Source organism: Dama dama, chromosome 21 (assembly GCF_033118175.1).
Source record: "Dama dama isolate Ldn47 chromosome 21, ASM3311817v1, whole genome shotgun sequence".
NCBI classification, from domain to species: domain Eukaryota; kingdom Metazoa; phylum Chordata; class Mammalia; order Artiodactyla; family Cervidae; genus Dama; species Dama dama.
This window is the reverse complement of record NC_083701.1, coordinates 41,417,282-41,434,459: the sequence shown is the minus strand read 5'-3', so window position 1 is coordinate 41,434,459 and position 17,178 is coordinate 41,417,282. Positions and strand designations below refer to the sequence as shown.

General features: G+C 38.7%; 1 protein-coding gene and 1 long non-coding RNA gene across 6 annotated transcripts in view; one reads left to right on the top strand and one right to left on the bottom strand.

Moving 5' to 3' along the window:
- LOC133042682 (uncharacterized) overlaps positions 1 to 17,178 on the bottom strand; it is a 131,478-nt gene that overhangs the window by 112,334 nt on the left and 1,966 nt on the right. The gene's annotated exons all lie outside the window — the stretch shown is intronic.
- IL7 (interleukin 7) overlaps positions 16,469 to 17,178 on the top strand; it is a 52,824-nt gene continuing 52,114 nt past the window's right edge. For all 3 annotated transcript variants that reach the window (XM_061123538.1, XM_061123537.1, XM_061123536.1), the window contains exon 1: positions 16,469 to 17,107. In XM_061123538.1, coding sequence (XP_060979521.1) covers positions 17,098 to 17,107 — 10 coding nt within the window. In that variant the 5' untranslated portion in view covers positions 16,469 to 17,097. The remainder of the gene's footprint in view (positions 17,108 to 17,178) is intronic.

Below are 17,178 nucleotides of genomic sequence, written 5' to 3'. Positions count from 1 at the left end.
AACTCCAATACTTTGGCCACCTGATGCAAAAAACTGACTCATTTGAAAAGACCCTCATGCCGGGAAAGATTGAAGGCAGGAGGAAAAGGGGATGACAGAGGATGAGATGGTTGGATGGCATCACCGACTCAATGGACATGAGTTTGAGTGAACTCCGGGGGTTGGTGATGGACAGGGAGGCCTGGCGTGCGCAGTCCATGGGGTTGCAAAGAGGTGGACACGACTGAGTGACTGAACTGAACTGACTGAAGATCAGCAGAAACAGAGACTTGTAAAAAATTATATATGGCTATTGTTGTAAATTGTTTTATATTTTTTAAGGTTTTGAGTGGTTTTTCATTTTGTCATATAGCATTATTGTTGCAATAGATAACTGATACAGTATCATAGCATTGAGGTTTAAATGAGTTAAAACATGTCAAGTACCTAAAACAATGACTGACATTTAGTAAGTGTTTTGTAAATGTTGATTTTATTATTATTCGTAGTAGTTTGGGCTTCCCTGGTGGCTCAGATGGTAAAACATCTGCCCACAATGCAGGAGACTCGGGTTTGATCCTTGGGTTGGGAAGATACCCCGGAGAAGGGAATGGCAACCCACTCCAGTATTCTTGCCTGGAGAATCCCAGGGACAGAGGAGCCTGGCGGGCTACAGTCCATGGGGTCGCAAAGAATCGAACACAACTGACTGACTTCACTTTCTTTCTTTCTTTAGTAATAGTAGTAGTAGAGAATCGGGATTTGGATTGGAAATGCAGAACTAAAAAAATAACAAAAGTGGCTACAGAAAACGTGACAACAGATGAGGCTCACAGAAAGCATTTAAAAACCTAATTTAATTTGCTTTTTAAAACTTGTCAGATTGAAAGGTACACTTATTTCTGCTATGTCTAGAAGCATTCCAAAAATTAAAATAAAAAAAATTGTAAAATTCCATAAAGACAAGGAGAACAAAAGGCTAGCAGTTGAAAAAAGTTACATCAATTAGAAGAGAAGAGCTTCTCCTTAGCAAAAATCCATTCATCAGATTCTGTGCATGGAAGGCAGTAGTAAGAAGTGTGACTGACAATTGAGGCATTGGAGACATCTAAGCAACTTAGCTTGATTTCAGTCCCACAGCTGTACCAAACAAAGACAGACTACTACTTCTTCCACCCACCCCCACAGCCCCTTCATAAGAGTCTGAAGATAATTTTCTTGGGAAACAGGACCAGAGGGACTAAACTTTGGAAGAGTAAGCAAAGGAGAAGGAGGAACTATGGTAAAGAGAAGAGATAAGGAGGTTAAGGAGAAATCTGCATGCTTAAGACCCCTCCTTTCTGCCCTGACATTGGTAGATGGCTTTATGCTAATTACCCTCTTCTTCACTTTCACTTTTCACTTTCATGCATTGGAGAAGGAAATGGCAACCCACTCCAGTGTTCTTGCCTGGAGAATCCCAGGGGTGGGGGAGCCTGGTGGGCTGCTGTCTATGGGGTCACACAGAGTCAGACACGACTGAAGTGACTTAGCAGCAGCAAGAGATAAAGAAGACTCTTCTCAGCTTTAGCAAGACACACAGTGAACAGAAAAAGAAAAACCTCAAGTGGAAATAAAGCAAGCGAAAAATGGACATTGAAATCTCTCTGTCTTGCAACATAAAAGAAAATATTGTAACCAATATTGGCTTCTATACAAAAAAATTGGCTTCTATACAAAAAAAGGGAAGAATCAGAGAATAAGAACTCAAAACTGGGGGCTCTAATTAACCACTCACTGCTTTAAAATATGACACCAAATAGGGGTACCCTTATTGTAAACAGGCACTGTAAGTAATACAACATTTGATAGACTTAGACAAGCTTTTCATCATTTGGATGGTCTGAGAAATCTCAAACTTTGAACTCAGACTGGAAGTGCCTTCAGTTACCTGACAAAAGAAAGCAAAAGTCCTTTCTAAAGGATGACATTTATTATTCTAGACCTCAAATAATTCTTACAAATGAGGTTTCTAAAACAATGTCTAACACACAAGGTAATGTGCCATCACCAGGCACACAAAGAAACAAGACCCCGTGAGTGAAAACAAACAGAAAAATAGATAGAAACATAGCCACAAATACTTGATATACTACCCTTTTGATCAATAGCTGGAGGTATAAGAAGACTACAAGGCATACATGCTTACATTATTCAATAAAAAATAAAAGATCAAGTTTGATTATTTCAGCAGGCACTAAAAACTATAAAAAGTGGCACAGCACATTAAAAAAAGAGCCAAAAAGAAAATCAAGAACAGAAGAACATAATGAAAAAAATTTCTATGGGATGTTTCACTTGTTTACACATAATTAAAGAAAGAATTAGTAACCTAGAAGAAAGATTTGAGGAAACTAAACATTTAAAGCACTGAAGGACAAAGGCATGAAAAATATGGAGGAAATAGTAAGAGATTTTGTAAGTACAGTGATAAAGTATTACACCTCAGAAATAGAACATAAAGAATGTGGCAGAGGAAATATTTGAAGAAGTAATAGGTGAGATTTTCTAGAACTGATAACATATAGCAAACTACATTCAAGAAGCCCCAAAAATCTTAAACAGGATAAATAGAAAGGAATCCATATCTAGACACACCACAGTAAAACTTTATAAAAATTAATATCAATAGGAAAAATTTTTAAAGAGCCAGAGAGAAAGGGGTAGATAAATTTCAAAATAGCAACATATTCTATGACCTAGCAATTCTATGTGCCTGAATAAGTTTTACAATTATATCTTCAATAAGCAGATCTCTAAAACAGACCTTAATACCACCTGCGAGTTAGACCATTCCACTGTTGGATAGCTCTAAATGTTAAAAAGTGCTTTTTTTTGCTAAGCCATTATCTCATAACTCATGCCAAATGGTGTACTGATAAATGATACATTTAACATTTTTATCATGCTGTCTTCTGTGGCAGAAATACTCTCACCATTTCAGGCAACCAATGGGACATCACTGAATGTCATCAACTTTGCCAGGCCAGTAGAGCCAGTGCCAGCGCATTCTTGATTGTACTCCTGATTATGTCTTTTCTTGTCAAGGTTAAATATCCCTAATTCTTTAGTTATTTACAATTATCTGTGGAATATTCAGTGAATATATATTAAGAACCTACTATTTTCCAGAAATGTTCTAGGAACTAAGTATATGTCAGTAACCCAAAAAATAAACAAATAGAATCTTTATGAAGCTTATGTTACAGTGGAGAGAAAAAGGCAGTGAACAAACAAGTAAATATGCAATCTGTCAAATGTTGATAAATGACATGGAGAAAAATATATGGGGATAAGGTAGGGGAAATTGCTATTTTATAAGGGGGAAATCTTCATTGAAAGGCCTTTGCATATTTCTTCTCTGCTCTCACTCTTTGCCATAGTATTATTGATTAATAAGAGAGGTAAACAGTCAGCCTGAAGAAGGCTGAATTTATGAAAACTATAAGATGAGCTTACATAGGCTATAACAAAATTGCAAGTCAAGTTTTCAAAAGAATTGAGTCATAGTAGTAGTAGCAGTGTTAGTCACTCAGTCGTGTCCACCTCCGTGTGACCCCAGGGATGTAGCCCACCAGGCTCCTCTGTCCATGGGATTCTTCAGGCAAGAGTACTGGAGTGGGTTGCCATTTCCTTCTCCAGGGGACCTTCCTGACCCAGGGATCAAACCTGGGTCTTCTGCATTGCAGGCAGATTCTTTATCGTCTGAGCTACAGGAAAGCTCAAGAAGAACTGAGTCAACACAAAAAATTGGGAGGGTCCAGCACATATGCAAATTTTCAGCCTTGGCCACAAAACTAGAAAACCAGGCAGTGCCGATCTTACATTCTGGCCTCGTCTGGAAAAGGCCTGAGCTCTGCAATGAATCATCACCCTCCCCAGCAGGCTGTCTGCACATTACCTACCTGGCCTCTGTAGCCATGTAAACTTGTGATCTTGCCAAAATCAATAATTGCATTTTTAAGAATTCCATAATTCCTTAATTCCTTTTATGATTTATCTTTTCACTGTTTTTGAAAACAAAACCCATAATCACAACAGAAATATTTTTTAAAGAATATACTAGAGGCTCTGCAACATACACTGAGGGTTTCCCAAATACATCTTGAAGAATGACTGCAGGAATAAAATAAAATAGGTGAATAAATTCATAAGGTTGCCACTCTGAAGGGGAAAAAAATTAGGAAGTAAAACTTCCAGTGTTAAATGCTCATAATATCTTATATTAGTAATCAAGACACATAATATTATACAGACCCTCTTATTGTTCAATATGTTAGTATTTCAACATAACTTGATTTTACAACACAGTTTCTTCTTATGATCACTTTATCATACCTGAATAATATCATATCATTACTGAAACATAATGAAATTTAAGTGGCATTTCATACTTTGAAAGTATTTAATATATATTGGAAAATGCAGGAGGTTACACCAAATTAATTAGAAGTATGCTTTCATCAATGAATTTACTATTAAATGTTATCAAATTATTGCCTATCCATTTCAGATAGAATATCTTTTTCCAATTCACAATTCCAAAATGCAAATACATTTTAAAATCAACATGAAAACCAATATCTACACTAGTTTATAAATCATATTTCATGGACTTAGTTTTGGCAATATTAACTGTCATCTGCCAAGACACATACAAAATAAATCTATTTACAATGCTGCCTAGAAACCACCCTTAGTCATTATAATCATTGCTATAATCAAATAATTCCCATAAACCAAACGTCACAAATAAAAATAAGTGATTCTGGAATAATTTTATTTTCAATTTAATAACATATGTAAATGGAATGCTTTAAATAAATATTTGATGTAAGAAACTATATAACAATTATCTCAATCCTCCTTCCCTCCATTTTGCTATATCCTTATATCTATTTCTCAGTTATAGAATACACACAATAACACACAATTAATTGAACACATTAAACCCATCTGGAGGCCATTTTTTAATAAGAAAGGCTTATTTTATATTTATAATGCTGTTCTATCAAGATTATTCGAGGTTTGAGAACATTAAACTCCTTAGGGTAAGAATTGTTCTTTGCACTGCATTTTTAATATGCCAAATATGCTAGATAACATGGATGATATCAGATATGTATGATGAAATCATAACAGTGAATTTGTTGCTCGAATATATGACTAAGTTGAATGTGTCTAAAAGGTGAAGTCTGTCTGTATCTAGAATTCTGAGGAGCAAGATATTCTAATTAATCTAAACCCTAATTATCAGCAAATAAGTAAATTGTTGTTTAGTCACTAAATCATGTCCAACTCTTTTGAGATCCCATGGACTGTAGCCTGCCAGGCTCCTCTGTCCATGTGATTTCCTAGGAAAGAATACTGAAGTGGGCTGCCATTTCCTTCTCCAAGGGATCTTCCAGACCCAGGGATTGAACCTGCATTTCCTGCATTGACAGGCGGATTCTTTATCACTGTGCCACCAAGGAAGCTCCATTGAGTAAATATCCAGCATGATGGTTGGATGGCATCATCAACCCAATGGACATGAGTCTGACAAACTCTAGGAGATAGTGAAGGATAGGGGAGCCTGGAGTGCTGCAGTTCATGGGGTCACTAAGAGTCAGACACGACTTAGTGACTGAACAACAATGATATATGCATTTAGGTCTAAGATGATATTGACTATATGTTTACCAAGTGTGATGGTCAGGGACTGTGCTAACATTGAGAATAGAATCACAAACAAGATAGATGTCTGTCTTCAGGAGATTGTAAGTCTAGAGTGTAACACAAGCACCAGTAGAATTAGTCATGCATTCATTCAACAAGCTTAAATCAAACACCTAATGCAAAACAGTCACTGTGCTGGACGCAAAAGACACTGTAAGCAAAAGAGAAGGCTTTGCCTTCAAGGCTGTCACGTGGTAGGGGTAAAATTATTGAAACAAGTACAGTATAGCTGATGAACATCTGATAAACTAAGGACCTAGACCATACAAGTGACATTAAGTAGAACATCCCACTGGAAATAAAACCTGAGCTTTACTTGAAGAGTGGAGTAGGGAAGCACTTTCGGCTGAAGGACAGTTTGTGCAGAGGTTGGGGAGCCTGGAAGTCTGAATGATTTGAGGGTTCACGATGCCAGGTGGGGCATCAAAGTGATTGGATGGCAAGAGGGTGGCACTAAATCAGGAAAGAGCTTGAGTTCTGTGCAGAGTGTCCGTGAGCACTGCTCGAAGGGAAAGGGAAGCCGCTGAGAACCTTTAAGCATGGATTGGCTGAAGCAATTTTGTCACAAACATCTTTCAAGAAGTTTTATAACTGAGGGGAGACAAAAAAAGAGCCTAAATAAAAGCAGCAGGAAAGGATGAAAGAGGACGGTTACAAGCAAGCATATAGCATCAAATAGGATTTAGCAATTAATTTTTATCAATCCTACATTTCCTCCAACATGGAGGATAAAAAGTACAATTAAAGTATAAATTCTAGAAGGATATAGGGTGGGAGGAATGAAGTAGAAAATCAGTATGTGTTTGTGTATGTTGAGTGTGAGCTATCTTTGAGAAACTCAGAGATGCATCATAGCCTATCAGATAACAGGGTTGCATTTTAAAGACATATAGAACCCACCTGCCAAAGCAGGAGACGTAAGAGACTTGGGTTTCAATCTCTGGGTTGGAACGATCCCCTGGAGGAGGATATGGCAACCCACTCCAGTATTCTTGCCTGGAGAATCCCATGGACAGATGGAGCCTGGCAGGCTATAGTCCATAGGGGCACAAAGAATTGGACATGACTGAAGCAACTTAGCACACATGGACGCAGGACTAGGCTAGAGATGTGAAAGGTGAGCAAGGAGCATAAAACAGTGGGTAACACCATCCAAGAGGGTGAGGTGACTCTGGAAACGAGAGGAGAGGGGCCAAGAGCAAAGCCCTGAAGAAGGGAGATGTCAACAGACAAGCAGAGGAAGCGAATCCAAAGAATGAGAAGGGAAGATTGTAGGTCTATAAGATGAGGATTAGCAGAATGATGTTAGTGGAAACACAGGAGGAGATAAAAACCCAAGAAAGAGTCATTAAGGGCCCAGTGCTTCTGAGATGTCAAGTAAACTAAGAGGTGAAAAGTTCCAGAAGTGCTTTTTTATGACTCTGTCCAAACCAAGTAGCCAGCAGCAGAGTACTGGTTGACAGAATTATGAATCATTTACATATAATGCATCTAATGAAAAGCAAAAAAAAAAAAAAAACCTCTATTTCTGACTTAGGGAAAATATTTACCTACTGGGTGAAGAAGACAAAGGGTAGAAGAGGAAAAAGAAAACTTGCCACTCTGTACTACACTTTCTAAACCACTAAATTTTAGAATACTCTTGAAAACAACCTAAACTATCATAAGCTAAATTGATTAAAATAAACATAAAATAGACTGACTTAAATGACTTTGGGATACAGCATTTTGATGTTATATATGTTCTTAGAGGGATGCATTCAAGGAACAGAAAGAGCTTGAATATGGTCTAAAATTCCCTTAGAATTTGTTACTTAATGTAATATTAGTATCAATATTTTTGCAACTATATACTTTGTGTATATTGTTTAAAAATTAGCCATTAAGTTAATGATATTAAGAGTCAGTTTCTTCAGTAGAAAAGTGATAAATTTAAAAGTTTATAAGTTTAAAAAGCTGAACTATTAAAGTTTCATTAGAAAAAGAATAACAATTTATAAATTTTCCAGCTATGACCACCAAAGAGGCCTAGAAGTGATGAGCACTTCTAGTGCCCAGATTGTGGTTTCTAATATAATCTACTGAAAGAAACAAGAGCGCCAATGTAATGAATGTTTTGGGGTCAGTTTTAGAAATTTGAATATCTAGGTATTAGGTTAAAAGTCACTGAAATATAAAGGTAGAAACAGATGACTGAAAACAAAGCATGTTGTAGAACAATATGTATGGTCTCATTCTGGTTAAATATACATATAAACAGCAGGATTGACACAAATGTGATGGTTAGATGGAGTTTTGATTTTCTAAAATGTTTCTTGTCTCCATTTAGGATGTGGAGAAAAGGGAATCCTCTTGCCCTGTTGATGGAAATGTAAATTCCATTTTTACTGTAGAGAACAGGCCACTGTAGAGAACAGGCTTCCCTGATAGCTCACTTAGTAAAATATCTGCCTGCAATGCAGGAGACCCCAGTTGGATTCCTGGGTCAGGAAGATTCACTGGAGAAGGGATAGACTACCCCACTCCAGTATTCTTGGGCTTCCCTTGTGGCTCAGCTGGTAAAGAATCTACCCGCAATGAGGGAGACCAGGGTTCGATCCCTGGGTTGGGAAGATCCCCTGGAGAAGGGAAAGGCTACCCATTCCAGTATTCTGGCCTGGAGAATTTCATGGACTGAATAGTCCATGGGGTCTCAAAGAGTCAGACATGACTGAGCAACTTTCACTTTCTCTCACTATAGAGAACAGTATGAAGATTTCTTAAAAAGCTGGAGATAAATCTATCATATGAACCAGCAATCCCACTACTGGGCATATATCCTGAGAAAACCACAATTCAAAAAGGCACATGTAACATGTACCCCAGTGTTCACTGCAGCACTCTTCACAATAGCCAGGACACAGAAGCAGCCTAGATGTCCACTGACAGATGAATAGATTAAAAAGTTGTAGTATATACCTACAATGAAATATTACTCAGCCATAAAAAGGAACAAGTATGGATCAGTTGAACTGAGGTGGATGAACCTAGAACCAGTTATATATACTGAAGTAAGATAGAGAAAAATATCATTTAACACATAGATATAGAATTTAGAAAAATGGTACTGATGAACCTACTTTTAGGAAAGCAGTAAAGATGCAAACATAGAGGATGGACCTGTATGTATACACACACACACACACACACACACACACACACACACATATATATATTTATATTTAGTTATGACTGATTGGCACTGTTGTACATAAGAAACCAAGGGAACATTGTAAAGCATTTATCCTTCAATTAAAAATAAATAATTTAAAAATGTTTATACTTTGCATGCTCTGTTTTTATAATTTTTTTAAAAGGCAATTTAAGAAGTAACACCATCAATAAGGACTGGCCAACTAGTTCACTGATGACTGGGATGTGGTAGCCAGAAGTCAGATTGCAGTAGTAGAAAATGAACTGGAGTGTAAGCTCTTCACAATGAGTCAGGTACACAAAAAAGGAAGGAGAAAGGAGAATAATTAGAAGCAGACAGCTTGAAATCTCCAGGTATTCTCTCTGCCACAGGACTTTGCGTTGGCTTTCCTCTCTCCAGAAGATTCTTCCTATAGCCATCCATGTGATTCACTCAATCACTGTTCAGTTTTTGTTCTAATGTCAGGTTCCCACTGAAGCCCATTTAAAATCATAGCACCCTTCCCGACTCACACTCCCCTCCACATACACAAAGTCTCTATCTTGATCCTACCGTTTTTCCATATACCTTAATAAATTTCTAACATTTAATATAATTTTTATTTTTTTATTGTTTATCTCCTCCACTAGAATGTAAGCTCAACAGAAATTATTTTTGTCTGTTTTGTGCACTGATATATTCCAAGCATCAAGAATAGTGTATGGCATATTACTTGATAATTGTGTGTTGAATTTTTTTTAATGGGGTTATTTAGGGTTGAGAGAGATTTCAACACACTTATGTGCTGACCTTCACTATTTCTAGGAAGACATAATGATACCTTTGAAAAATGCAGTGAAGTATTATGTATTCCTTGAGTAACATAGCCTATGAAATGGTAGATATAGGCTTTGATTTCCTTGTTTGTTTTACTATGTTACTAATTCTCTCTAATGTTTAACAGGTTTTCTAACCATGTCTTCCTCATTAGAATTTTTTTGACCAACACTTTTCACCCTGATTTGTCTTAAGACATTTTTATTACCAGTGAAATGTGATACATTCTATTTCTTGCTATTTCCCTCCTTTAAAAAGGATATTCTGTCATTTTCACTCTCTGAGCTTTCTAAACTTTTATTCAGATCAGAAAACTAAGGCTCCTTATATTCTAATTCCAAACTAACCCATTTCATAACTTTTTTATTCTAAAGTAAGTTTTATGAAATTAGGACTGTTTACCAAATACAAACATGTTCTTAATGTATTAAGCTATTTCAAGTTATTTTTTAAGTTTTCAGTAGATATATTTTCACTTTGTAGGGCATAGTTTATGTGGCTGGCCTACAATGAGGCCTAATTAAAAAATAAGACAAAAAATGGATATTGTGTTTACTTGTACTAATACACTGTTCATTTAAGAATCAACCTCTGAAACTAGCAGTGTTTGCAGGCATTCTCCAGTAACACCCAGATTTAAATCAGTGACTTTAAAGCAAAATCCAAAAACAATCACAACAAAACAAAACAGGATTTTCAATAGCCACAAAGATCACTATCAGAAGGGAAAAAAAGAGTAGAGATTCAAAGAAATTTTGGGAAGTTGAATCTAGAAAACTGCTGGGAGATAGGGAGTAGGTCAAATTCATATTTTGCTGGTGCTGTTATTGCTACAGTTGCTTTGTATTAATCTTGATCCACCATCTTATGATTTTAGTTTTCTTCAGGTCTTTTGAGGGCCTTAAGAAATACTTGTTTCAAATTTGTCCTATATTTGACTTTATACAATTCCTTCTTTTCTTTCTCCTGCTAAGTATTTATCAAATATTAAACTGTGAAAGGGGCTTCCCAGGTGCCCACAGTGGTAAAACACCTGTCTGCTAATGCAGAAGATTAAGAGGCTCAGGTTCAATCCCTGGGTTGGGAAGATCCCCTGGAGGACGGCATAACAACACAGTCCAGTATTGTTGCCTGGAGAATCCCATGAATAGAGCAACCTGGCAGGATAGAGTCCATAGGGTTGCAACAAGTCCAACACGTGACTTAGCACACACAGGCAAGCTGTCAAAGGAAATCAATAAACCTTATGGCAAATCTGTTCAAGCAAGTAGATTTCTTTGGCAGTTCTCTTTAAGTGCCTTTCCCCTTGTATAGGTACAGCTATTTCAATACACCGTATCAGTAAGCGGAAATAACTGGACCTCTGATTGCCAACAACACATCCATTAGTGTACAAACAGATTGGTTAATGCAGGCTACATATGCTACAGCTGCTCCTTCTGAAAGGTAGTTTGGCAGCATTTTTTTTATTGGAATATAACTGCTTTACAATCTCGTGTTAGCGTCTGCTGTACAATGAAGTGAACCAGCTATAGTATACATACATCCTCTCTCTTTGAACCTCTCTCCCACTCTGCCCCCATCTCACCCACCTAGGTCACCAGAGTACTGAACTGAGCTTCCTGTGCCTTATAGCAGGTTCCCCCGAGCTATTTTACACATGGGAGCGTGTATAAGCCAATCCTAATCTCCAACTCATTTCAACCTCCCCTCCTCCTCTTCCCACCGTGTCCACACGTCTGTTCTCTACATCTGCATCTCTGTTACTGCCTTGGAAATAGGTTCTGTACCATTTTTCTAGATTCCACAGACTAGCCAGTACTCAATCCAGAAGTAGACAAGTGAGTATCATAGGGAACATTTCAACAAGGAACGTAAAATTAGGCATTGTGGATTATAGTAGATTCTAATTGTTTACAATTACAGAATTTAGGGAATGAGATGAAAGAGGAAGGAGTGTAAGAAAAATATTAATCTGATATCTTGGGTTTCTTGGTTCCATCCTTTTTAACTTCTTCAGAAAAACCTAATTTTAACCATTAATATATAAATATGTTATAGTACCTCTCATATATGAAAACTAGAACTTCCATTATGCTTTACATGCCTTTCAAATCATTATCAGATTCCTTTTTTCTTTACCAGACATCCTAAAAAATTGTCCCCTCTCACTTAATTTGCATCTTCCCTTACATCCCCCAAACCAGAATACTGTATCTCGCTACACTGCTCTTCTCCAACTGTTGTCATGAGGACCACAGAAATCTCTTCTACTCTGTCCAATTCAGTGGACATGCTTTTCAATCCTCATCTTCAATCTCTTTGTGACGTTTGGAAATACTGACTAGTTAATCTGCTTTGAAATTCTCTCTCTCTCTGACCTCTGGGATGCTAAGCTAACATCTCTCTGACTTCATGCCCTATCGTTTGTCAGTTTGTTGTTTGGCACCCAGTTCTCCACCTGCCCTGAATGCCCAGGTCTCAAGTTTCCTCCTGGCACTGACTGACTCTTTCCTTTCTCCGAAATTGCAGGTTGGGTGATTTCATTCATTTTCATGGTTCAAGCAATCATTCACATGCTGATATGCATATTTCCAGCAGTTCCTGATACTTTGAAGTGGCCATTTTGATTAAGCCTTCAAAAGAATCCTTTTTATTTTGATTCTTGCAATGCTTGAAACTGGTAGTCTCATCTTATCCCTAGGCTGCACCCCACACAATAAAATAGATTTCATTATTGAGCTCAAATCAATCATATAGTGCTTAAACATTACAGTTTCCAGAAAACAACAGAATTCCCAAATCCCTTTGTGAAGCTAAGAAAATTGGACAAAAATAGCCCCGGTTCAATTGAATATGATATGAAGAACAAACACACACCAATTATGAATGTAATTGAAAAATTATAAGTAAAATGTTAGCAACTTGAATTTAGCATTATAGTAAATTTGTGGTTTATTCAGGAGCAACTGGAGAAGGAAATGGCAATCCCGTCCAGTGTTCTTGCCTAGAGAATCCTGTGGATAGAGGAGCCTGGTGGGCTGCTGTCCATAGGGTTGCACAGAGTTGGACACGACTGAATCAACTTAGCATGCATGCATGCATTGGAGAAGGAAATGGCAACCCACTCCAGTGTTCTTGCCTGGAGAATCCCAGGGACAGAGGAGCCTGGTGGGCTGCCATCTATGGGGTCACACAGAGTCAGACACGACTGAAGTGACTTAGCAGCAGCAGCAGGAGCAACAAGAAAAAACATGACCGTGTAAAAAAATTCTAAGTAGTCATTTGATAAAATTGAAAATTCATTGTCAAGCTCAGGCGTGAAAATCAAACAGATCTGCTTTAGAATTAAAGGTTATTCACTTATAGCTATTTTTCCATTGAATGGGTGTGTTGTTATTTGTCACTCAGTCGTGTCCAACTCTTTGAAAGCCCATGGAATATAGCCCACCAGGCTCCTCCCTTTGTCCATGGAATTCTCCAGGCAAGAATACTGGAGTGGGTAGCCATTCCCTTCTCCAGGGGATCTTCCTGACTCGGGGATTGAACCCAGGTCTCCTACATTGCAGGCAGATTCTTTACCATATGAGCCACCAGGTAAATTAACCTATTTTGGATCCCAGTTTCACTAATTTTTAAAACAGGCCTAGACTTCCTTAAAACTCTAATTGAAATACATCTCAAATTTTCCTTTTCACAATACTTACTATCCTTGAAATTCTACATTTAACATCTGTTTTCTCCACTAAGATGAAATCACCTTGATGACATGTGTTGCTGTCCTCAATGTGTAGCTTAATATGTGTGAGTATGCATGACCAGTTACAGAATTTGTGGGGCCCAATGCAAAGTGAAAATGAGAGTTCCTTTGTCCAAAAATAATTAATAATTTCAAGACAGTGACTGCAGACCATTAAACCAAATCTGTAGCCCTTCTAAGCATAGGTCCCATGTGTTCTACACGAACACATGCCCATAAATCTGTTTTGTGTGTTGTGTGTTTGAAATATGTTGAATATTATGCCTGGAAAATTAAGCTACAGGAACTTAAGAAAACACTGATAGAATGATAGCTAGCATTCAGATCTCAGACTACAAAAAATGGTCATATTATGTTGGGTAAAAATAGTTCAGATAATTATCAAGTAAAGATTTTCAGATTACCAATAATGAACTATTTAGATTAAAGTTTGTGGAACATTTAAAAAGACATACATTAACCTCAAATGATTCTTTCTTTAAGCTCACATTTATATTGTTTTATTTCCATTTTTTCAAGTACATTGTATTAATCATTCTGAGAATGTTGTCTTCTTTCTTAATTTTTATTGGTTATAATTCATAAACTGTATATACTATTTTGTTTACGTATTGGCTTTTTTGCACCAGTTGGGTCTATAAGTGAACTTGATGGTAATCACCCAGCTTTTCTAATCACAAAACATTAGCATATAAAAATTCATGACATTTCTTTTATCCTTATCTATCTGATGAAAAATAATGTTTACTTTACCAAAATATCAACCACAAATTTAAGACTACATTTTGGAATTTTTTTCCAACCGGTATTAATTCTGCCATAGACAGAAAAATAATAACTTGAAGTTAGAAAGTGCCCATTTGCATATAATGATAAAAATACTCAATGCTTTATGAATATTTTCTGCAGAGATTCTTCACATTTAGGGTCAGAGTCTGGTGGGGAATTTACATCTCCTCTCCTGGAGCTCTGAATAATTTCCCCTCATGCTCCCCAAAAGTTCACTTATGCACAAGCTCTTGTTCAACCAGGTTTTAGAGTGATTGCATGAAAAAGGAAGACGGATTTCCTGCTGAGCAAGTTACTGAAGGATGCTCTTTTATCTGTCCCTGAAAAGTTAAAAAAATAAAAAGGAAATTTGCAGGCTATATGCAGTTACATACCTCAATTCTGCTGTCAGGGATTTTAAATAAATCAATAGCCAACATAGTTGTGTTTAATTACACAATTCAATTTTACCTGTCACTCAGGCCTCCTATTTCTCCACTCCCCACCTCCACCCTAAGTTCCAGTCAGATGGAAATACTTGACATCTGACCCCACCCCCGCCACATTCTGCCTCCTGTTCTTGTTCGTTTCCCTTGTTCTCTTCCCCTTTCCTCCTATTTTCCTCTTGCCTTCACATACTGTCTCTTCCACACATGTTCTCACTCATGCATCTCACTCAATTCTCCTCTCTCATTCTTTTACTTTCTGCATGGCTGTGTGCTAGACACTTTCTTTTTCTTTTCACATGGCATGTGGAGTCTCAGCTCCCAGACCAGGGATCGAACCCACGACCCCTGCATTAGAAGGGAGGAGTCTTAACCAATGGACCACCAGGGAAGTCCTAGATGCTCATCTAAGTGGAATTCAGCCTGGCTGGACACAGGGAGGAAAAAAGTCATGGGTACCGGAGAGCCGGGGAGGGCAGCAGGAGCCCAGATCACTCACAGGGCCGTGAAAGCCCCGTGTTCCCTGGGAAGTGGTCAGGGGGTGGTCACAGAAAATGGCACATGTAAATCAATATCCTGCTGCTATGAAGGGAATGAAGAGGTTGTGGGCAAGAGTGGAAAATGGAAGGTCCCTAGACAGCAGGGTTTTAATGGTTTAACCTTAGGCAATTCACAGAATAGATTCAGGATTTATTTTAGAGGTATTGCTGACAGGACTTGCCTATGGACTGGATGTGAGAAGTGAGGCTAAAAGAGGAATAGAAATCCAAGTTTCAGCCTTAAGCAACACTGCTTCACCCTCTATTCCTTTTTTTTTTTTTTTTTTCTCTTTCTCTCTGCTTTCTTTCCCTCTTTACTTTGTTCACACTATCAAAGAATCTGAAATGCTCACATCCTCAAGTTAATTGACTTGCCTGGATCTCAACTGAGAATTCACAAATTCCAGAAACTTGTCCTGAGGTCCCCACACAGGGACAAAGTCATACCCACACAACACATGACTCTGTTTCTGTCCTAGCATCAATTTCTACATTGTTCACAGGACTTCTAACCCAAGGTTTCCATGTGGGGACTCTAGAGCTGATTTACAGTAGGTTTGTGTCCCACATTTGTTACTAACCAGGGGAGTGAATTCGGGCAGATACTTAAGGACGTCTTAGTTCCCACAAAATTATCTACCACAGAGAAAAGTTTGCCTGAGATGACATATATAAAAGGATTAGCACAATACTGGTACAGAACAAATGCTAGGTAAATGATAGCCATAATATTATTATCACTGTTATTTCTTTACATCACCCACCTTCATTTAAGCAGGGTTTCTGCAGAATATCAGAAACCGAACCAAGACAGAAAATATCTAAATAATTCAGGTGTAGACAAAAAAAGATCGCTTCTGTAACACACAGTCAAGATGGATAATTTGATTTATTAACCAATTTAGTGGTAGCACAAGTGGGAGACATTATTAGGAGCTATTATCAGTCTCCACTTTCTCCGCCTAATTTGGGCTTTAATTTCTAGGTCCAAAGATAGCTCTCACCAGAGGAGACTGACCCACCGTTTTATTTTCCTTTGAGATCCCACCTGGGCAGGTGCATGTACAAAAGACAGAGAGGAAAGAGACCAAGAGAGGTTAGAGAGGCCGAGGGAGTGGCCCATGGCCCTCTTAATCATTCATCATTCTTTACTTCCCCTTTTTTTTTTTTGTTTTTAAGCAAGAGGGCTTGGCATCGTCCACCACCGCATCTGCGGCAAGAGCTGCTACGCCTCCTCGCTGGCTCCCGCTTGCAATAGCCCAGCTCTCGCCCCACACATTTGAGGCTTCTGTGGACTCATTAGCAACCGATGCTTTTAGATCCTAGTCGCCTAACTTTGCCAAGGCGGCTAGAGGTCATCTGGGAAGTCTTTTGCCTCAAATCGCCCGGAATCAGAAGACCAAGTCATTGCTCCTGCGGTGCTTTGGGAATCCGCGCGCTCCTCTGGTCCAGGCGCACGGGAAGCGCTCGGGGAGGACGCAGGTGACCAGGAGAAGGGAGGCGGGGGGTGCTGTGAAGGCGCCCCAGTGATTAACTTGGAGATCGAACCTGCAGACCAAGCGCAAAGTAGAAACTGAAAGTACACTGCCGGCTGATCCTACGGAAGTTATGGGAAAGGCAAAGCGCAGAGCCGGGCCCTGGTGTGTGCCGCCCCCCTTGGGATGGATGAAACAGCAGGCTCGGCGTGGGTAGGAGGAACCAGCGACAGAGACGGCCCTACCCGGCGCGGACTCCCGGTAACTCCGCGGAAGACCAGGGTCCTGGGAGTGACTATGGGCGGTGAGAGCGTGCTCCTGCTGCAGTTGCGGTCATCATGACCAAGCCCGCCTCCCGCAGACCATGTTCCATGGTAAGCGCTCCTCTCTCGGGCGCAGAAATTCGCGCGCCCGGCACGCCCGGGGATTCTGGGACGCGCTGCGG